At 36.4% G+C, this 23,729-nt stretch overlaps 2 protein-coding genes across 2 annotated transcripts; one reads left to right on the top strand and one right to left on the bottom strand.

The window, feature by feature from the left end:
* Positions 1–139: 139 nt before the first annotated feature.
* On the top strand, positions 140–4,258 carry LOC101302920 (isoleucine N-monooxygenase 2-like). Its single transcript, XM_004295579.1, has 3 exons — positions 140–503; positions 861–1,453; positions 3,626–4,258. The coding sequence occupies exons 1-3, from the start codon at positions 140–142 to the stop codon at positions 4,256–4,258; spliced, it is 1,590 nt and encodes a 529-aa protein (XP_004295627.1).
* Positions 4,259–14,324: 10,066 nt separating this feature from the next.
* Positions 14,325–20,711, bottom strand: LOC101294540 (probable ubiquitin-conjugating enzyme E2 24-like). The gene is made up of 10 exons (XM_004293972.1): positions 20,298–20,711; positions 18,393–19,406; positions 18,174–18,271; positions 16,532–18,016; positions 16,321–16,452; positions 15,773–16,210; positions 15,608–15,671; positions 15,363–15,502; positions 14,927–15,238; positions 14,325–14,834 (listed from the first exon to the last, which is right to left on the bottom strand). Exons 4-10 carry the CDS (start codon positions 17,987–17,989, stop codon positions 14,589–14,591), a joined length of 2,790 nt encoding a protein of 929 aa, XP_004294020.1. The 5' UTR covers positions 17,990–18,016; positions 18,174–18,271; positions 18,393–19,406; positions 20,298–20,711; the 3' UTR covers positions 14,325–14,588.
* Positions 20,712–23,729: the final 3,018 nt, after the last annotated feature.

Raw genomic sequence — 23,729 nt, 5'->3', positions numbered from 1 at the left:
CTCTCTCTCTCTCTCTCTCTCTCTCTCTACCTCAAAGCTCTATATAAGGCAACATGCATTACATCGAATACCTACCTCTCTCGTTCTTCTTCTCCTTCGTTCTGTAAATCACAACATAGCCATCAACACTAAACTCATCATGAATCCTGTTATTGCAGCCTTGCTATTCCTTGCCTCATCCATCTTCTTTAGGTTTCTTATTCAAAAAAAGAAGCGAGTAGTACTCCCACCTGTGCCACCTCTCCCTCCAGGACCAAGTCCATGGCCGATTGTTGGATGTATGCCTGAGATGTGGAGGAACAGACCAGCATATAGATGGATACATGACATTCTGAAACAGCTCAACACTGATATTGCTTGTGTACGGCTAGGAAATGTTCATGTGATCGCAGTTAAATCACCTGAAATTGCCAGAGAATTCTTGAAGAAACACGATGCAATTTTCGCATCACGACCGATTACTATGGCTACTCACCTCTTAAGTAGTGGGTACTTGACAGCAGGTATATCTAGAGTGAAGTTCAATATAATTAAATTAAATATATGGTAATAATTCATTTGTTAAAAAATTAATCAAATTGAAGAAATTTGTATGAACTAGGAAATACATGTACATCACCATAGTAGTAAGTGTTATTAGACCCACTCATTTGCTTAATTCAATTTAATAACTAAACGATTTCCGTTATGATTATTTAAAGCGATGATCCTTAAATACTAATGTAAGATATGAGAGGTTAGATTATATATTTGTCAATGTAAGAATAATTATCCTTAACTATGGTTTATCTTGCATGTGTACGTACGTACATAATTTTATATCAAGCTTTACTACTCTTAATTAACTCCTTAATGGACAGGTGTAGTACCTATGGGACAACAGTGGAAAAAAATGAGGAGAGTTTTGATTGCCGACGTGTTTAATCAATCCAGAGTCCGGTGGCTACTGGATAAGAGAAACATCGAAGCAGACAATCTTATGAAGTTCCTCTACAGTCAGTGCTCGAACAGTGAGAATGGTTCAGTGGTGAATGTGAGAACTGCAGCCCAGCATTTCTCAGCAAATACGATGAGAAGGTTGTTCTTCAACACGAGGTACTTCGGAAAAGGGAGAGAGGATGGAGGGCCAGGACTTGAAGAAGAAAAACACGTCTCTGCACTTTTCACAATAGTCTTGAATGTCTATGCATTCTGTGTATCTGATTACCTTCCATGGTTGAGACCTTTTGACATAGATGGACATGAGAAAAAGGTGAGGGATGCTTTGAAAACTATTAGGCAGTATCAGGATCCTATTATAGATGAGAGAGTACGAAAGTGGAGGTGCTTCAATCTGCAGGAAAAGGGGATCAATGAGCCTGTAGAGGAGGACCTGCTCGATGTTTTCATCTCACTAAAAGGTGAAAATGGGCAGCCTTTACTATCAGCTGAAGAAATCAAAGCGCAAATCACAGTAAGATATTTTCCACACACACATATATATCATGTCTTTAACAGAACTTTTGTTTTGAAATTAAAGTGCGAATGTGACTTTTGTTCATATTTTCATATCTCCACTGTTCAGTTTTTATAATTTAATGTATAGATCATTTTAGTAAAGTTTCATTTCTTACAAATTTTTACACTATTTACACATTATTGAACTAAGTTAGCATATTAAAAACAATTTATACATAAACGTGTAAAAATATCATGGGTTAAGTAAGGAAAATGATTATTGGTTTTAATCTTAGGTGACATAGACACATCATCAATTAAAAAGATTATGTCACATCGTTCTTAAGCAAAAATACAATCTTATCCTTCCAAATCTATTGACTCAAAATTATTTTGTCCATTTATTAAGAGAAAAAAAATTGTCTTTCTTTTATAATTAAAAATATATATTTCTACTATTTTCTTTCTCTTTTTTTTTTCTATCACTATCATGCTTAGATTGAATGTAACATATAATGTGAAAATACATATATTTCTGAGAATATACTTGTTCAAAAACATGAATTCTTATGAAATATATATATATATACACATATATAATTTGTACCAAAAAAAAAACAATTTCATCCCAATTATATATATATACAGGCCTTTTCAGATACGGACCTCCTTATTTATTCAAAAGGTACGGATTTCCTTAATTAACATACTTTTCGATCATATTTTCTCATCTCAACCATTAATCTTTTAGGTATATATGAGTAGATCATCTCTACAAAATTTTAGCCAAATTGATAACCATTGGTATTCAAAATTGTGAATTACACGAACAGTTCATGTTGAACAGATTTGGTTCGTTCATTGTAATCATATAGTTCAATTTGGCTGAAAATTTGTAGATATGATCTTCTCATATATACCTACAATGTGAATAGTTAAGATAAAAAAATATGATCTAAAAGGGGGTCAATTAAGAAAATATGTACCTTTTGAATAAATAAAGATATTTGGACCTGATAATATCTATATATATATAATTTGTCTAAAATAAAGTATATATATCAATCTTAGATCGGGTTAAGAACATGAGATACTGTTTTGAAGTTTTCTAAAAATGAGATACCAAAACTTTGCTTTTATAAAACATCGGACACTGTTTGGACCATTTTTCTATATATATATCATAATTTTAAATTACAAAAATAAAATATTAAACTAGAACTAAATTTCGATTAGCAAAGATAGAAGGAAATTTTAATAAATTTACGAAATTGACTTATGGTATAAAAGCCTAATTTGGTATGATTATTAACTTGGTCATTATTATTAATAAATTAATTAAATTTGGTATATACGCATCCATTTTTAGAGTATGATAACATATGAAATGTGCAGTTAGTATTTTTTACGACATCATTAGTCAATCACAGGGGCAGAGGTATACTCAGGCCTGGTGGGGTCCGGACCCCTGCCAAGTCTCCCGCAGATTGTGTCAGAATAAGTATATTTTTAATTAAATAATTATAATTATATGTATATAGAAATGTTGAACCCCCTTTAGAGTCAGAGTGTCAAACCAACCAAGGAGGCCACACCTCCCGGGCTCCCACCCCACGTTTCCCCCCACCCCCCACACACGTGATGTTCTCCTTTTTATATAATAAAAAATCATAATTAATATAAAAATTGGATAAAGAAGTCAAAATAATATTAGATAAAGAATTCTGATGCTATTAGGACCAGAGGTCTTTTATATTTTTTGTCACAGACTTCCCTATATATTAGACAATATTTTTAAGTTAAGAAGTATTCATTTTTTATTTTTTATTTTTAATTGGATGTTGCGGGATTGTTGTCTTATTATTTTATTAATTAAGAATTTTATGTTAATGTTATGTTATTGTGTTTTCAATTTTTAACTTATGATACAATAATTCAGTTTATACGATCTAATGATCAATATTTTTATTTTTTTTAACGATCGGTACTTTATATGTGAACCCCCCTAAGATAAATTCCTGGCTCCGCCACTGGTCAATCATAAATATGTTTCACTCTAATAAGAACCTTATTAACCTTTAATATATTGTTATGAACATAAAATCATATATTATATATATTACACGAAATAGATCGAAGTGATTCATATGGACATATATAACTGTATCTATATGTATATCGTGATCAGGAACTTCAGCTTGCCACTGTGGATAATCCTTTTAGTATAGCAGAATGGGGTCTATCAGAAATGCTAAACCAACCAGAGATGCTTACAAAAGCACAAGAGGAACTAAATAGGGTAGTGGGAGTCGACATGCTTGTTCAAGAATCTCATCTCCCTCATCTCCATTACATAAGGGCTTGTGCAAGAGAATCGCTCAGGCTGCATCCAGTTGCACCATTTAATCTCCCCCATGTTTCCATTGCTGATGCTATTGTAGCAGGCTATTTCATCCCAAAGGGCAGCAGTGTTATTTTAAGTCGTATAGGCCTTGGACGCAACCCCAAAGTCTGGGAAAACCCCTTGAAGTTCGACCCCGAGCGTCATCTAAGTGGAGATGCATGTCAACAAGTGGAGCTGGAAGAACATGAGCTGAGGTTCATTTCATTTACTACAGGAAGGAGAGGCTGCATGGGTGGTTCGCTTGGGACTACCATAACTGTGATGCTCTTTGCCAGGCTTCTTCATGGGTTTACATGGAGCATGCCACCTGAGGTCGATAAGATTGACCTCACTGAGGCTCAGACACTCTTCAAGCTCAATCCTTTGTATGCGCATGCTAAACCTCGCTTGGCTACTACTATGTACCCCCCGGTTTAGTTGTTTTCCCTGGGCTAGTTCGTAATTAAATAACTATGTGTTAACAATATATAAGACCATTATGATCAAGCTGTACCTACTATCTACGAAGCTGGCTATTCGATCAGCTTTCATGCATGCTTATACGAAATTAGTAATATATGGCATGATGAATAAGTAATATATGGCCTTGTAATAGAGACTGATTTGGTATGTCAAAATTCCAATTTCGGTAATTGATGTATGTTTTTTGTTCTGTTTTGTTTGGGAGGTTTGGGCTTCTCCCACCCTCCTCATGTGAACCTCACTCTTAATTATTCAACAAGTTAAGGGGCGCTCATCTCATTGCTTACTTATGCAGAAGAAGAAAAAAAAATAGTAAAATTTGCACTCCATTTTTTTCAATCTACACTCCCTCTTTCAATGTTTAGTTAAATTAAGAGTTTATAAAAAAGACAAAAGTTGCGTCTATTATCACCCCGCAAACCACTTTGCTCACCCCATATTCTCTTCATACCTCACTTATAATATTTTTAATTGTAAGTTTATTTTGTTCACCCATTAACAATACCTAAAAAACCATTTTCTCAATTCTACTTTATTCACCCTACATTCTCTTCATATATTTTGTCAAATTCAGATTTGCTCAAGGCCAATAAAATCACCAAGTGAACAAAAATTCACATGAAAGTATAAATCCAAGTTAAAGAACAAGAAAAACTCTCAAATTTAACAACTCAATGATATCAGTCGATATCAAGATACAGAATGTCTGTAAATGTATCTCTAGTAGCAACGCCTTCTATACATGTACTTCTAAATTTTTTGAACTGATCTATCTATTGTTCATAAATACAGTACAGTAGTTGTCCATAAGAATTTACATATAAAGTCGACATGGGAAATAATGAGTAAATAGATAGACAAATCATCTTAACAAAGAAAAAAAAATTACAAATAGTTTACCTCATCTTCAGGTTAAATGCTAGTGTCTTCAAACTCACGACCAAATATGATAAATCTGGGTTAGAGTTAGGAAATTTATGTTCATTCAAAACAAAAAGATAATTTGTAATTTGTAACAACTTATTGTCCTTTACTGTAATTTTACATTGAAATATTTTGTTATTTCAACAAATCAACAACGTGTGGGGTGAGCAAAGTTGTTTGTGGGGGTGGCAATAGACGCACCCAAAGACAAAACAGTAAGGTTGAGATGTATCTGTCCCTTAATCTACCCCGAGTAAGATCTTTAAATTAAAATTGATAAATTTGGCGATATTTCGCCTGAAATATCGTTTTTTTCAACCTTCGATAATATCTTCTCATACCAAGTAAATATCGTACGAAACTTCCAAAATATCGCGATATTTTAACTTGACTTCAGTCCAAATTTTTCAAAATTGAACAAAAGTCGAGGGTCAGTAAGGGGATTCAAACCTTGGTTGCCCAAGATATATCAAAACGCCCTAACCAACCCTGCTAAGATGTATGTATGATATATTTTGTACAATCATATATATAAGTTGATCAGGTAATGACCTCTTTACCTTAATTAACTAAGGTACAAATTTCTTTATTCGACCTGCTTTCCGATCATATTTTGCGATCATAGCCAGCCAATATCTAGATATACTATCTTGATCATCTCTGTAAATTTTCAGCCAAATTGATAAATGTTAAGGTATTCAAAAATGTGATTTACAATTATAAGAACGTACGGTTCAAGATAAACAGATTCGGTTCGTTCGTTGATTTAATACATTTTCGATACCTTAACAATAACCAAATTAGCTGAAAATTTATAGGAATGATCAAGTCATGTATATCTAAATATTGGCTGACTATGATCGAAAGATATGATCGAAAAATGGGTCAAATTAAGGAAATCCGTACTTTATCAAAGGTAAGGAGGTCCTTATTTGAAAAGGCATGGTGTGTTTGTGTGTGTGTGTGTGTGTGTTATATATACATGCATTTTCATATACAACCCTCCTTATTTATTTAAAAGGTACATATTTTCTTAATTTCACCTATCTTTCAATCATAATTTCTCATCTTATCCGTTCAAATAGTATAAATATATGAGTAGATCATCTCTACAAATTTTCAGCCGTTAAAATATCGAAAATAAATTAAATCAATGAACGAACTGAAACTATTCAACCTGAATCGTTCGTGTTCTTAGTTCTAAATTACAGTTTTGAATGTCTTAACAATTATCAATATGGCTGAAAATTTGTAAAGATTGTCTACTCATATATACCTAAAAGCTGAACGGTTAAAATGAGAAAATATGATCGAAAAGTTGGTCAATTAAGGAAATCCATACCTTTTGAATAAATAAAGATGTTTGGACATGATAATAATTACATATATATATATTCATGCTAAATATATTTTAGCTTCTTTATATAATTTCTTTCAAAATTTATGAATATTGATATTTCTACGATATATCCGTCGAAATATCCATGTTTTGAACCGTCGATATTTTGAAATTTAGAGCAACTCCAACAGCTAGCTTCCTCATATTCTTTCTCAATTTTGGGGAAGATTTTGGTTGTTTTTCCCTACAGATTCCTCAAAACTTTCTTTAAAATGGGAATGTGATGAGAGAGAAAACCAAATTCCCCATATTTGCAGTAAACTCTTAAATTTTAGAGAAAGATTTTGGGGAATGATTATGAAATCTCTAAAATATGTAATCTGTTGGAGTTGGAAGAAGAAAAATTACTTAAAGCATGGACTTTTGCTTCCCTGTTAGAAATGGAAGTAAATCACTTATACTCAATTTGCCATGTGCCAAATATGTGCCATAAATAAGATTTTAACACATGCAATTCCACTTACAACACTTAACAGGAGTCTAACTCTGTTGGTTAATTTAAATTAGAAATTTACTAAAAAGAAAAATGCAGTAAACAACTCTTCGGCCTTTTCTTCATCGTCTCTTAAACCCCAAAAATTGCTTTAAGAAAATTTCATTGGATCGAATCAAAAGTAGAACTCCACATGTTGAGGACAAAGTTGGGGCTGAGTTGGGAGACGATGCCACTTAGGCCATTGAATTTTAGATCTTGACTTCGAAAACTTGCATCAGACGAGGCTAGAGAGGTTGGCGGCGGCGATGAGGGGGCTGTTGGAGTGGTAGGAAGTGGAGGAGACACTGTCGTTTAGGGAGATGTTGGAGGATTGAGATAAGTGGTTGAGGCGGTTGTAGTCTTGTAAAGGGTGAGGCATGTGGAGTGGGCGGCGGCGAATGAGTGGGGGCAGTAGGGAGAAGCCAAAAGGTGAAGGAGTTTATGGAGGAGACGAGATTGGGTATTTGCTTGGTTTTGAAGGAGAAATAGTGTCACACTCCAATTTTCAAAGGATAAATTTTCAAAAATTTGGGCATGATATATCTTAAAATCTTATTATCCCAAAACCTGCTCAACACTTCCAAACTAAAAACAAATACTGGAAATGTAAATGTTAACAAACTCAACAACTGAGTTAAACATTATATCTCCTTAATTACATCAACTTTAAAAGTCTAGTAATAATAACGTCGCTCACAAGAGCTTAAAAACAAATTAACAAAATAAACAAAAAATTGTATATTGTCTAAAACCCAGCTCCTAAGCCACCGTCTCAACCCTGCTGATTATCACCTGTAGGTCTAACCTCTACACCAAAAATTGGTGCACCGGGTTGTAAACAACAAATCCGGTAAGCTAAAAAGCCCGTATGAGTAACTAAAAAATAACTCAACCCAACATCACACAACATAAAACCGAAAATTCCTGCTTAGAACTTAGTTCAGGAATTGCCTCAATAATAAAATTCAAAAGAGAGAAATTAAGAAAACATAGCGATTCGCAGAACAATCAATCATAAGAGAATCCTGCAAATAAAGATAGTTAAGGATTTCCACTAAAAAAACCACACAAATAAGAATTGAAGAATCTCCTGCATTAAGCATAGTTCATGAGATATTCAAAACGAGTTAAACGACAACAATTAAGAACAAAGTTAAAACCACATTTTCAACACTTTTACAAATAACATGTACCCATGAGTCCCAGATATTAATAAATACCTCTCATGACTTACAACAACAATTTATGTACCCATGGATCCCAGATACCATAATGTATCTCCCATGACCTACACCGACAAACGGACTAGAGCTCTATTCCTAACCGTAACCCATCACCCGACCAAAGGCTTGGAACCCAGTTTAACTGTCCAATATCAAATCACAAAATAATAATACTATCATAACCGTAACCAATCACCCGATTAAAGGCTTGGAACCCGGTTTGACTATTTACACAACATTTCACATAATGGTAGAATCATCATAACCGTAACCAATCACCCGATTAAAGGCTTGGAACCCGGTTTGACTATCTAAACCAAAAATCACAATATAATAAAATCAACATCAACGACCCAATAACACATCATCAAATTTTATCCTTCCGCATAGATATATTTATATACACAAGACATAGTTATTCCCACAATAATAATCTATCAATAACCCAAAAATATTATAATTTCATGAACCTTAAAAATAATCATATAATAGGAAAACTTGTTTTATCTTACCTATGAGCCGTTGGCGATCAAGCTCATATATTTTAAAACAACCAAAAATAAAATTTTTACATTAAAAACATCATAATCATAAAAAAAAATCATCATCATAATAATCAGTATCATCAACATAACAATTATCATTATCATTTATCATCATATACCTTATCAACATCATCATCATAATAATCAATATTTGCACACAATAATTATTATAACCATCATCACAATTTCATAAATAATTGGTTCTAAGTGAACCTTGGTGAGATGTTACTCACCTAAATATATCCAGCTGCGTCTTCCACAAACAAAAGAGCTAAGCCAAGCCAATTCCACAAGCTACCTAATTAACACAATTGATAGCCTTAGCACCTTCGGATTAAAGGATAACAAAACACCCTCAAACTAACCTTAGCCCAAAAGAGGACAACCTTCCAAGGTCGTTGAACTTAACGACTAAATAAGGCTGCCTCCAAACCTCAAAACCTAAACTCAAACCTCACACAAACTTAAGCTTAAACTAAATGTCCTAACATGCAAACCTTATTCCAAACCTAGAATTTCCACATATCAACAAGCTCACAACAGCAAGAGCTAGCTAACCACTGAAACCTAGAGCTAGGAACCCTACCGGACGCGCTGCCACGTGCCGCCACAGGCGGCGGCGAGTGGGCCCTACGCGCCACCCCCAAAACTTCAGAAATTGGGCAAACTCAAAACATCAAACTTGACGAACACAACATAAGGATTACTTTTTGTACCTGAGGTTAAGCTTGGTTCGGCCTTGAACTGCCCCAAAGAACCCCCACAAGCTTGAGCCTCAAACTGAAATCAAGGCTTCCAAAACTAAAAAAAAAAACCATTTGTATGACTAGAAAGATCATACTTAGAAGGAAGAGAGCTTCACGGCTTACCTCTCACTGCCTATGACCGTCACCAGAATTTGCAACTTCCGGCCAACACCGCTCCACCTGCCTCTTGCTGCTACAGCTCACGACAAAGCCGCCCACTTTCCTAAGAAGCTTCACACGAAGGAGACAAGCCTAACTAGACTAGCTGTGTCGTCGGAGGTCACCGGATTAGGGTCCGGCGAGAGGTCACTGCAGCAGTGGCTTTCGGGCCTTGCTGCGCCTTGTCTGCCGTCCGCCGTCGTCAAGGATCGGCACAGCTGGGTTGGTGAGGACGAGACCGAGCTATCGGGACCGGCGGCGGTCGAATCGGTGGCCGGACGTCCGACTTCTTCCCCGGCGAAAATGGGGCAGCCCGTGCGTCTCGGGGAGGAGGAGAGAGAAAGAAGTTGAGTTTCTGAATTTTAGGGTTTCCACCCCAAAACTTTTCTATTTATCCTAAAAACTCCCGAAAAGCCACGACTTTTGCTAACCATAACTTTTTCATACGAAGTCTGTTTTACACGTGCCGTGTGTCTACAAACTCGTATCGCCATGCTCTACAACTTCCATGAAGGAAGTTTTTTGAGAAACCCAATGAATAAAAAGTCAACCGAATCAAAAATAAAAGAAACTAGTATCTAAAATTCCGGGGTATTACAAATAGTAATTCGATTGAATGGATGGGTGTAAGGCTTGGGTTTTTTAGAGTTCTTACTCAGTCAAAACGGGTTTGACCTGGGCATTCCTTCATAGATGATATAAGATTCATGGCAGGGACTCCGATTTCACTCATGACCTCAAAAGTTCGAGTCTTTTTTTGAAGGTGTAGAAGTTTGAATCTTGCTGGAAATAAGATTCAATTATTGATTATTCATACTAGGGACTCAAATTTCTCATAGATTAATCATTAATTATAATTGACTATTTTAATTTTATATTAGAATGTAACGATGGAGTTAACTATCACATCCCGACTCTTAATTTTTACCCAAATCACTTGCATGGTGTTAATAAGAGTTTTTACCTTCTTCGTTAATGGATTTATATTTTCAATGGACCCTAAAGATGTTTTGAGGGACAATTATTTCGGAGAAATTTTTACGTATGAGGATTTGTTGAAAGCAGTAAAAAGGGTAATTTTTGGTTAGTAAAAAGTTAAATTTTATTGTGTTATGTTTTTGGGGTGTTTTTTTTAGGAGTTGTGTTTTAAAGTGTTAGGTTGGAACCGGTTGGGACAAAAAAACCCCCAAGTTTTTCTTCTCTCTCTCTCTCTCTCCTCTCCCTCGACTCTTTCTCTTCCTGTCGGAGCCTTCGCCTACGTTCGACACTGTCCGGCCAAGCTGGGCCGCTGCACCAGTCATGTTCAAACCGCCGCCGCCTCCTCTTCCTTCCTGAACCGGTGGAAGCCTTCCTAGCGCCGTCGATGGGGAGAAATCTCCTCTAAGAAGCTGACTGTCCTCTCGCCGGAGCTCCCTCCTCCGGCTGCTATAGCTAGCGATTCTTAGCACATCTTGTAGCTCTCATCTGGGGTAGTAAACCCTCAAAAGGTTTTGGCTCAATTCGTTCTTGGTAAGGAGAAACGATTAATTCAAATTCTAGTGTTCAATTTAATGTTTTGGTTCGATTACCCTATGTAGGCTTAGAATTGGTGTTTGTGCTAATTAAGAAAGTTGCTGTGCATGTTGAGAGGAAAATTGTGTCAAATTTTGGTGAGCATTGGAGGTGACCAGAGTTATGCTGCCGGCAGTGCAGACAACGGCACTGCTAGGTTGAAAGGTTTTATGGGTTTATAGGTTGTGTTTGAAGGGAAGAGTTTAATAATGTTAAGTTTGTGAGTATTAGAGGAGTTTTTGATAAAGTTTAGAATTAATCGGGGATTGGTTAATTTGTTAGTTGTTAGATGAGAAACCAGTGGTTGGGGTAGCTTTGGAATTAGCTTAAATCCATCCAATTATTATGTCAAGGATTTTGTATGGGTTCGGCCCGAACTGTTTTTGGAATTTGAGGAAGTGGGTTAAGGAGAGTGATTTAGGCTCACATTCATATTTGTTAATTTTATGATTTAAATTGGGATTAGAATTTAATAGTATCCTTTGATCGACGTGAAGAGGTTCGAGCTGAAAAGACCTCGGATCGACATCAGGCTTAGGCCTAAATTTGTGAGTGGACGTTTGTTTTAAATTAAATGCATGTGATGGTTTCATATTTAATGATTGAGTTTATTTTATTGAATCTTAATTTGTGGAATAATTTCCTTTTATGAATTATTTATGCGAAGAATTTTAGGAAGTGAATATTCTTATTTTATTTGTTAATTTCGCTATATGGAAAGTTACCGAAAATAAGATTTTCGATGGAGTCATATATTTATTGCTTCTTTTATAATTGACAATTTCTCTTTAATTTGGAGAGTTACCGAAAATAGGATTTTCGGTGGAGATATGTATGGATATTTATGAGGATAGTATGTATATAAATGCTAGCTAGCCATACGTGTTTTTCTGTCATAATGGTGTAGCGATTAGCCGCTATTATGGTGTGACGTGAATGTGAGACGCAAGTGTCGTAGCCCTATATGAGTGTAAGAATTTATGTAGGAGATATACACGTATATACACCGTCTTTTCCGCCATAATGAGGTAGCGTTTGAAATTTTATTATGGCGTGATGTGAACGTGGGACTTAAGTGTTGTAGCCTTGTATGAATTTCTATTTTTCATAATTTTTTATAAGAATTCATAGAAGGAGTATGACAAGTGTAAATACATACATTTATATTTTGGTCTGAGAGGCTCTATATTATAAAGTATTAGAGACTAGCGAGGCTAGTCACGTTTTTGTCAATTTTTAAGTTAAAAGCTTTTGAGCGTGTCGCATGCAGTATAACTTCTCCATGAAAATTAAATTGGGAAAACAGAAAGATATTTATTGTTCATTTCTCTTAAATTTACTTTTGTCCACTCACTCTAACGTTTACAAATGTTTTCTCTTGGGTCATTCGTTTTTAAATGTCCAGTTTGCAGGTTAGCATAATTAAGGTCGGACATACATGGAGTCGAGACATAGTCTATTATATAGCTTCCGTTTATTTTTACATTTATTTTCTCTTCACTGTAAGAATTGCTCTGAACCTATGATTTGGGTGGTTATGAGATTATTATTAGATTAGTAAATAAATTAGGAGGTGTTGTGACTTTGGGGAGCACGAAAACTCCAGGAGTATAAAGTTTGATTTGGATTTTTAGAAGTGTTTGCAGTTTTATAAGGAAGGGTTGCCAACGGCGTGGTCGAGGCGGTGAAGGCCGAAGTCAAGCGGGAAGGAAAACGGTATCGACTCGAACCCTGAGAGGTACCTCCAGTCCGGGTTCGGGTCGGATTTATGGGCATAACAACATCGTCGTAGTGATGGACCTCAACGATGGTGACAAGGCTGTCAAGGAGGATCGGCGGGGATGCTGGTTCAGCGTTGTGTGAAAAGCGGAGGGGGGCGAAGACGTGGAAGGCAAGGTCGGCGTCGACCCCAAGAGAAGCGGAGGGCGGCGTGGTTTTGCATTTTTTTTTTTTTCGTGGTCGAAAATGGTTATGTGCTTTTGGTTGACCTTGGAATTGGGTAAATTATGGGTACCCATGGGTATTACCCATTCTCAGAAAAAATACCCATGGGTATTTTTTTCAATTACCTATTACCTAAAAAAATACCCATACACAATACCCATACCTAAAATTTAATACCCAAATAAATATTTACCCACGGGTATGAGTTTTAATGCCAACCTTAATTTCTAGAGCTAAACTATCCTTACCTAAACTCTCTCCACCATCAGAACCAGCTAAAGAGGCATTGCCTTTGCCATTGAATATGGGCTGATAACCAGACATCTGAGATAAACCCAATATCAAAATCGGTTCAAAATAACTAGAAACACTTTCTAGAGTCCCAGTCACTAAAATATAAAAAATGCTAGTGTTTATGGGATAGTTAAGCTTCAGAACAATACCCAGAAACTCAGAACTACCTGCAAGAATCTTCGAAACAGTCCCAACCATACAAAACTTGTTTGCAGAATCTGAGTAGTGCCCATTAAGCCCAAAGTGTCGTGTTCTCGATCCGTCTTGAAGAAGCAAGGTGTCTTTGAGGATTGGGCCGGCGTGTTGGGCTCAAAAGATGACGAATTTCTGAAAATTCAAGCCAGAATCTGAGTAGTGCCCATAATCCTAATCAGATTCCACATCTAGGCTCTTACAAACCTGACCACCTTTAGTTAATCATTTTTTAAAACTCGGATGAATAATTGAATACTAATGAATCAGAATTATGAAACAGTTAATAGAAAATGATGGTTTAAGCAAATAAAGATATGCATATGCTTCTACTAGGTAGATAGTTCTAATTAGGTGAGTTTTTTTTTCCCGTTATTTAGCAAAATTTATTTCCTTTGCATACGTTTCCTATTGCAGCATATAATGACTTGAAGCATTACGAGATTGAGTTCATGGGTTATATCTCCCACAACAGAAGTTTGCAATGAAGAGAATGTAAGATATTTACATTTCTTTTTTTTTTTCCTGGAGGGAAAATAAGAGAGTATTAAAATCTGTAAGCATCATATATACACACCAACTCAACTCTTGCTTTTTATTCACATATTTTACATGCAAGATATATTACAATACAGATACAACATTACAGTTTATTCTTATTACAAATATTGACAATTGTGGGAATCGCTCTCTTATCTGGTAAAAGAGAAATCACAAATTCAGAAACACACTCGGCCAATCTTATACTGCACACACACATCGACACTGCGTGCTTTATTTATACACCAAAGAAGGACATTGTATATTACAAGCTTGCACCTTTTGCATCATTCTCATTTCACTGCTCCAATGAACTGGCTGCAGTCGATTCCTTTGGCAGAAAACGACTCCACTAGTTTCTGAAAGAGCTTAGCTAGCATAATCTTGAATCCAGTAGAGCTTCCCTTACTGTGTTTATCATCGGTTTTCTGAAAATCAACAGCACATCCTATTGGAACCCCCTCCATATATGCCTTACAAGCCATTAGGATATTCTCAGAGTGCCGAGTGAAGTGTTCCATCACAAGTCCTTCAAAATGCTGTACCAACATCATAGTTAGAATACGTACAAAATATTAGAAGTCAAAGTAATACATTGATAAAACCAGACGAGATGAGTAGAGCATTGTACCATAGGCGGCTTTTGGAGAGAATACAGCATTGACTTGCAAGTCATAAGGAATGCATTTTCATTGTAGCTCACTGAGTTTCTCTCTCCCTCAGTTCTTCCCACCTGCTGATCATATCCAGCTTCATTGAAATATGGCCTATCGTTAAGCACGAGGGCCTGAAGGGAGAGAAGAACTTGAAGAATGGTGGAGCTCCCAGGATTCCAAACTTCACTGCCCGTACCAGTCCACGTGTTAAGAAGACTGAGGCAGACCTTTCCAGACTCATACAAGTTCGGGTTCACACGTAGCCCACCAGAAATGTAGTGTACCATCTGCATAGAATTACAGGTATTCATCATAAATTTCTTAAGGTTGGGATATCTCAGTCAGAACATACTATAACAACCAGCACTGTCATATAAGAACTGCACAACTAGTCATATATGTATCACTTACTGGTGGCTCATGAGGATACTCTGGTGGAAGATAAATGTCAAAGAAGAAAAGCCCATCATGATATGGAGTTCCTGGTGCACCAACGATGGCTGCCCTCAGTAGATCCATCCTTTCCTCAAAGGCACGAACATAGATTTGTTCTGTTCAATTACAGCAGAGTTTAGTTATACAATATATAAGTTGGTTATTAAAGTGCTTACTTGACTAAAGAAAGATGGACAAGTTAAAGTTGATAAAGTGCTAACCAGGAAGATCTTTCTCTAAGGTGCTCCACTCTTGCTGAACCTTCTTCATCCAACCTTTTTTCACCTGTGAAGGATAAAATGGAAAGAATTACAATTACCATCATGACTGTATGAAACTATGATATACAAACGGTGTTACAAAGAATATCTCATCAAGCTTATAACCTGAGATAATGCCAACTCCTTGCTGGCACCATGAAAATAGTGATCTGCACAATCAGCAAGCATGTCAAACTGCCTGAACTGGTCTGCACTCTCCTTGTCTTTCAAATATGGAAGATATCTACTCCCCTCAATGTCTTTGCCTTCAAGATTCAAATTTTCATTGCCAGAAATATCAGACTCATACATTGAATGTGGCTCAGTGCAGATATCATGATTTTCAACTATTCTTTTCGCATGGCAGAACCCAGATTCCTTTCCAACTTCAGAAGTACAGACTGATGAGGAAGGACCTGAAAGTGCTGTGTAACCATGGGATCCAAAGAGACTCACAGCAATGCTAGAGAAAAATCCAATGGCAGCTTGAGGAAGGAAATAGGAACTGGACTCGCTTGTGTGCTGTTTGCAACTTTTAGCAGCAACATCTAAATTCAAGGAATCCTGGACAGATAAAAAATTAATTAGATTATTGTGAGGAAAATCAAGATGATACAGGCTCTACCACATATTTTCAGTCTTTGGCATAGAGACAAAAGGAGAGATGGATATACCTTTCCTTTCTCATTATCAATTTGTTTTCCATGTGGAATTATCTCTTTGTTCAATTCCTCAGTGTCCTCTTCTACACTGATTGCAGCTGAACCTTCATGTTTATCAAACCGCAATATTTCACAAGGGGCCACCTGTAAGATCAACAAAGAACTTGAATTAGGATTATGAAGATCAAATGGGAAACCAACACCAGCTCTTAAATAATCATACCTTGCTAGTAATGCCAGTTGCCCATCTCACTTCTACCGCACCATCTATGAAGCGCAAAACATTGCCAATGCAAGGTAGGTAACTTTTATCTGTGAAAGTTTCTTGATCCCCACCAAAGTTCTTCTCTTCCGGAACTACCTCCTCAGTCATATCAGACCTTAAGCTCAGATAGTTTTTATCAGGTTGTTCATCAAACTGATTCTGGACCATCCTGAACACATAATCTCCAAAACAGTAGGAGTAATCCGGGTGCTCAACAAGCTCATAAGCACTTACAAATTCCTCCATCTGCTCTCCCTCTAAACTATTTGCTCCAGATGCGCTTATAGTTTTCCATTCCACCTTTACTGTTCGTTCCTTTGCATCCACACCACGCACAACACCCCACCTTTGGGTGCTGAATAAGTTTGGATCATCATAAGTTCCCTTTTCAAGGACAAACTGTTCAGGCCAAAATTCATGATCATTTATGGCACTGACCGGAACTAACGTCTGTGAATCCACTTCCAAAGACTGGCTACCATCTTGCCACAGAACATTAACTTTGGTCTTTGTCTTTGAGATTACAAAGATTTCCTCAATTTTTGACTTGGGATTTCTTCTCTTAAATCCTCTTTCTGAATTTTCTTGCTTGTTGGTGAGCTCACAAGTCGAAGTTCTATGAAAAGCCTGCTCTGAGAAACCTTCACACTCAGCAATTGCAAGCATGCACCAGTCACCAAGCTGCCAATTGGCATGAGAGAAACATGATACCAAAGTCAATTTTTTCGAATCCAGCTGACGTGGAGGAGTGGGAAAATTCGAATCACAACCTACGAGAACAGAGGCAAGCCAATCAACATACACTACACCACCTTCCAAAGAACAAACAGTTCCCTCATCTTGATTTTCCCTCCAGTTACCACATAACCATCTAGTTGATTTGGAAACAGTTGAGAGCCTAACCTGTACTCTCTGTCCTGGATAATATGGATACTGTGGATCTTCAAGTATGTTTGGGGAGACAGGTACGAGCTTCTCTGGATCCACAGCAGTCACCATACACTCTGTGCCATCGTCAAATACAATAGCTACAGAGTCAACTACTCTGTCCACCCTTCCAAGCCAGGGCCCACAAACAACAAAATCCCCCACTGAAATGGGACGGATCTTTGACAGATTCTTTGAGTCTACACCTTTAATTACATTTCCATTCACACTCTCCAAATCAACAGACATCTTAATGCCAACAACTTTTCCCATCTGTCCAGATGGATCTCTTACAGAGCACACTATGTCCCCATATATAAATCCCCTCTCGAATGAGAGAAAGTCATCAATTTTCCCAATGCTTGCCTCAAGGCTAGAAAATAGGCTGCTGGCATGCCCACCATAGAAATAGTCGCTTCCTTCTTGATCCTCATTGCTACCAGTCTCACTGTAACTGTCCCAATCAGAGTCACTAAGAAGCACGTCCATCGTTTAGATGCCTATCAGAAGATGCCCCTGCACAACTTTGGATAATTCGATCATATATCTAAAAGTATGTATGCATTTGCATCTACAGCATGTGTACGTGCATGTGTATATGATTAGAGGGTAACAAAATAACAGAAAATGGGAATGAACGAAAAGAGTAACAATTCCCTGCAAGATTTCTCACCTAAGTTGCAAATTGAGAACAAAATCAGTTCTCCAGAGAAACTCAGATAACCTTCACTCAGTTGCAAGATCTCTGTGCTGTCAAATTTGGACACAAACCTGAACAAAATACATGTATAGTTGATCAACTTAGGATTTGTTTAAGTATAGTACTAAGTTAAAGATATGTGCGAAGAACTAAACACATAAAACTAAATGCAAATTAACGTCATCAACACACCTTCTACCACGAAATATCAATAGCACTGGCTAATGTTAATCTTCTGTTGAAACTCTTGGTAAGCACTGCTACAAGGATCAGATAGTTTGTGTAACCTTCAGAGGATAGGATGTATTTCCAGGATAATGTGTCAGTATCTCCAGTAGGGTATTTTCACCACTGAAACTGGAGATCTAATGCCAAAGGAGATTTGCCCGAGGGCGGGAACCAGAAAGAACAAGAGTCGACGAAGGACTCAAAATGCCAAAGGAGATTTGCCCAAATTGAGGACTCAAAATGCCAAAGGAGATTTGCCCGGTAGGCGATAGGTGGATAGAAGTTTCAACTAGAGGAAACTTTCCGACTTCACAAAAGGGATTCTTCCAACAACAGAAGTATGAATGAATTGCAACTGCCAGATGAGATCTTTCCTAGAAGTTGAAGCTTCCCAAAATAGCAAGCAGAATGCCAAGGTGATAGAACAAAGATTAACTCTTCTCATCCACTACACAAGAGAGCCAACCAGGGGGAACTTCAGTTACTTTTGCCAAAGGAGATTTGCCCAACAGAGCTGTATTTTTTTTTTTTTTTTGTTCTTTTGTTTTTCACTTGTCAAAGATAACTACCTACACTACACCAAACTAAACTGAAGAGTTTGTTTCTCCAAGAACAAAACTCTTTTGCCAAGGGAGATTTTCCCTAAACTGATGCCTAAGTTTCTGTAAGGGTTTATCCTGCAAAGGAGGTTAGCCTCATTAAGAGTTCAACTAACCACCAGATTGCAGGAATGAGATTAACAAAGTTCAGTCCACCCAATAGAAAACGAATCCCTAATTTACCAAGTGATGTAGCTGGACAAGCACGTGGAATTGTGAAAGATCTAGAGAGCGTCTCTAACAGGTAGAATACTAAATACACCCAGTAACAACACCACCTTAATATTGCATGAAAACACTAAGAAATCTATGAAATATCCACTTCTCAATGCCAAAGGTCATAAGAGCTTCTTTAAACAGCTGAATATTTCCCGGGAACCTGCAAAAGTACCGCCTTGTCAAATTCAAAACAAGGATATAGAAACAAAGTAAACCATATAGTCCAATCCAGAATCAAGAAAAGAAAAAAAGAATACAGAAGGATCATACAAGTAGATGCATAAAGAAGATATAGAAACAGAACATGTGACATACAAGAAAGGATTGGCCACAAAATGGATGCTTTACCAATAATAACATAATCTATCTTGTGGAAATCTTGCAGAAGTAAGATCTGATAGAAATTTTGCTAAAGTAGGATCTTATGGAAATTATGCAGCTTTACCTGTGCCCTTTTGCTGGTACATTAAAATAAATAAATCATATAGCCATCTTCTATGTGATTTCATTTAGATATACTAATTCACAGATAGAGTCATATGATGCTACAGTCATAAAATTTCTAGCTTGAAAATTGCTCGAAATTGCATAAAGATTACGAAATATGTATTATATACTCCTTCAGAAGCATTTCAGAAACACGAGCCAAGTAAGAGCTGCAGAGTAGAGCAACAACTAAAACCAGAAACAAAAAACTTCCACTCTTATTAAATCATCTGGGACATAAATCAAACAGCTTTCAAATTCGTTTATAAATCAGTCTCCAAGCCAATCACAAATTTCACAGCTCCAAAAATTCATTCTTTCTGAGAGTATCAATTGAAAACATAGCATTACAAAATGTTTCTAATCTTCAAAATCCATCAACTTCTCTGATCAACGTTCCAAACTTGTTGCAAACACTATGAAACGCATTTCTATTTGATCATCAATAACACAAACACACAAGAAAATTCAAACTTTTACCCATCAAAAACCCCTGATACATATGCTGATATGCATAACATACAAGAATTAACAAAAAGGTAGAAACTTTAGCGAGGAAGTGTACCATTTGCTGCCTCCAAGATGCAAAGTGACCGTTACTGGAGTCATTAATAGATACGAAAGAACCCAGAAAACATGAGAAAGCCACCAAAAGCTGACAACAGGAAGTCAACCCACAACACCAACCTTCTCATTTTCCCTTCTTAAGCTTCTGGCACTTTCTTCTTCTCACTGTTTCATCTTTCTTTCTTAAGAAAAAGCTGCTGGGAATTCGGAAACACAGAGACCCAGTTGCTCAAACTCGTCTGTTAGGCCATGAACAAAGCTCGGAACCATTTCACAGTGACACAAACGCAGAGACCAAAACCAAGAGAGTTCTCTGCTTTTGGGTTTGTTTGTGTGTGGAATTTGACGTTGTGTTGTTGTGCCTAGAGACGTTGGGAGGTTTCGAGTGCGTGTGTTTCTGACTCTCTGTCACGGCCAATTGGATTATAAGAAACATACACAAAAGAATATACCAACAGTGTATACTGTTCTTGTCCAACTATACGGCTTAGACTGTTCTACCCTTTCCTTTACATATTCTTGTCTTTTCCTTTTCAACGTTGTAAAACTTTATTGATCAAGGTAAGTCATACATAATGGTAATACTATGTTTAGTAACAATGAAACGTGCTAATATTTACAAACTTATTAGTAATTTTGTTTGTGTAGCTTTTGTATACATGTTATTGTATATGTCTGTAATTATGATATCAAACTTACAAGTTCGAAACACAAAGCTGTTAAAGTGGCAAGACATTATGTTGTAATGCATAGTTAGAGCATTACACATGTGTTGATAGACTAACTTTATAGGCTACAAAATTATTGAGGCGTCCTGACACTATGAAAACAAATATCGTTCATATTATATATCGTCTGAAGTTTATGTTTAACTAATTTTTGAATATAAAGTTTATAATAAAACTTTCAAACTACGGACAAGACCTTGAGCATAAGCATGTTGTTCGATCTATAAAATCTATTTGAAGTGGTCGAATTCTAATCTTCCTTCTTTGGAAAAGAAGTGATGAAACTTCAAACTAAAAATTTTATTCTTCTCTAATCATATATAGTGGATTAAGATTTTATGCTAGTAATCGTGTATGCAGTGTTGGCATTGGAATATTCTCAATTTTATTCAAACGCTAATGAAACATACATAGTATGGCCGAGAAATTCACAAGGACAATGCAAAATGATATATTTTATAAGAAATGTTGGTAATATATGATGGGTTATGAATACAATATGGCATACTCGTCACAAATCTTACAAGTCTTCCAATGAGATAGTGCCTATTGCAAATAAGGCTTAAAACTAACCTAGCCTCGGCTATGAAAATGACTTATTCCTAACTTTGAACCTTAATTTTATCCTACTAGTATATATATGCTTTCCCCTTTTTGGGTTTTTGCTCTATTGTTGCACCTGAATTTTCTATGGACAAATTCGTGTGGCATTTTGCTAGATAGCTGCCTGCATTGCATGCATCTGCCCTTGATTTGAATCCAAGTACGTTAATCGATTCTGGTAAATCCTGGTTGAATAGCTGATCAAATTCAGTGACCAAATTGTAGGTCGAAAGGTCGGTTTACACTAATTGGTTCTTTAATATAGCCAAGTAAGTAAGCTGTAAGCATTCAAAAGTGTCATTATAATTTAACTTAAAGAAGATATGATCGATCATCTTAGGTTGTCGTGCTTTTGAGGTAAATCAACGACCTAACCCGAGGCTGATATTATGAGCATGATGATGTTAAGTAGTACAATGTTGTTAGCAGCTAGCTAGAGTGGATATACTGGTATATACGCACTGTTCGATTCCTTTTTTCTAAGATAGTGTCTTGGTAACAATATGCATACAGATTGATATGATTTTAGGTATATCTATAGATTTCATTTGGAGATAATTAGTATCATTTCATATCGATCCTCAGCAGCAGTGTTCAAATATAAGACTTGATGACGCGAAAGAAGATCTAGACTTTCCCAAACAATATGTAAGATTTTCTTCGTCGTTTCAGTGATTAGTCATACAGATTATATTAGCGGTGGTCATGTGGTTTTTGAATAAAGTTGGTTCCCAACTATAGCAGTAGTACGTGTATCTTCACCATTGAAGGTGGATACAAATAATTCCATCTTTTCACACTATAATATAATTAACGTCGACTGAAGTGGAATATAATGGATGTCGACCTTCTTGAATTCACATAATGTTTATGCAAATTGGAGACAAATTATGCTGTACACATTTTTCACATCAACCAGCATGCAGTACTTCGCATGCCTCTGATCGAACTACATATGATGAACCTGATGAGTTCTTTTTCACATCGGCCTCTTTGTATTCACATGCACTCTACAATCTGTGCCCTAAAGCTACCTACCATTGACATGATTGATCCCAGACTCAAAATCACACTAATTAAGGCTCACATACAACAAACCTGGCCTTCCTGATCGAAGTCAACATGATAATCAAGTAAATACAGGTTTATGGATTGAGGATTCTCGATCTTAGATACCAATATCTAGCTATCTGATCCATTTTGTAGCACAGTGATCGTGAAAATAACTTCTAATTAATCTCCGATTTGTATGGTAATTAGATGACTGGCGATGCTAATCCTCGACTGTTTTGCATTATCGATTTTGGAACAATGTAGAATACATTTTACATATCCAAATCCTTAACATATATAATAATTAGTGGTCACAGATAGCCCGAGACTTGATTAACGAATTCTTTAGGAGATGTTTTATGCTAAAATCCCGCCATATATATTCCAATCACAAAGAAGAAAGCAAAAGAATTAAACGTAGGTTGAGACGGTAATGGTGGCCGGATTAATTAGAAGCATCCATGAAAGTGGAGCAACTATTATTGTGACAATGAATTCCATTAGCATAATCATATAAAATTTAAGTGGGATACAAAGTGCTTTAGGAAAATGCTGAACTCTTTCTATATAATAGCTAGCTCTTTCAGTTGAAAGAGGATTTGTAGGTTGCCAAAGAAGAAAGTGATTCCACTGAAAAAGCTATATGGATTATGGAAGAGGATATTCTTCTGTTACTTTATCCCTAAGCTGGCCCTTCAACCACCCATAAAAACACGAACAGAAAAGCTTTCTACTTCAGAAAACAAAATCATATGGAAGTGGATGTCTTGGGGTCAGTCGGGGTCACCATATTACTTGTATATAAAGCTCCAGCTGTCCTTGAGCATTATTGCTTAATTGACTACTATATATTCTGAGTTCCTTCCAATCCGAATCGTCGTGTATTATAAATTCATAAACTTTCGGTAATCTCTACAGTGCAAGAGGTAAACCTCAATAACTGGATGAACCCTAGGGCCATGAAATGATCGTGAGAATAGTTGTATAGCTATGCAAATTTGAATTAATTGTGTAAATAAACTTTGTATAACACCACTACTGAGTGT

The sequence above is a fragment of the Fragaria vesca genome, linkage group LG3 (genome assembly GCF_000184155.1).
Source record: "Fragaria vesca subsp. vesca linkage group LG3, FraVesHawaii_1.0, whole genome shotgun sequence".
Lineage (NCBI taxonomy): Eukaryota > Viridiplantae > Streptophyta > Magnoliopsida > Rosales > Rosaceae > Fragaria > Fragaria vesca.
The sequence above is the reverse complement of the archived record's forward strand: the minus strand, read 5'-3'. Positions and strand labels throughout refer to the sequence as shown.

What these genes read in the sequence shown, in the direction of transcription:
- LOC101302920 (XM_004295579.1), top strand. Translation starts at nt 140, where the DNA reads ATGAATCCTGTTATTGCAGCCTTGCTATTCCTTGCCTCATCCATCTTC. An exon ending in TAGTGGGTACTTGACAGCAG is followed by an intron (nt 504 to 860) that starts GTATATCTAGAG and finishes CTTAATGGACAG; the next exon opens with GTGTAGTACCTATGGGACAA. An exon ending in AAATCAAAGCGCAAATCACA is followed by an intron (nt 1,454 to 3,625) that starts GTAAGATATTTT and finishes TATCGTGATCAG; the next exon opens with GAACTTCAGCTTGCCACTGT.
- LOC101294540 (XM_004293972.1), bottom strand. Translation starts at nt 17,989, where the DNA reads ATGGACGTGCTTCTTAGTGACTCTGATTGGGACAGTTACAGTGAGACT. An exon ending in CAACTGGCATTACTAGCAAG is followed by an intron (nt 16,453 to 16,531) that starts GTATGATTATTT and finishes TTGATCTTACAG; the next exon opens with GTGGCCCCTTGTGAAATATT. An exon ending in CTTAGAGAAAGATCTTCCTG is followed by an intron (nt 15,503 to 15,607) that starts GTTAGCACTTTA and finishes GTAATTGAACAG; the next exon opens with AACAAATCTATGTTCGTGCC.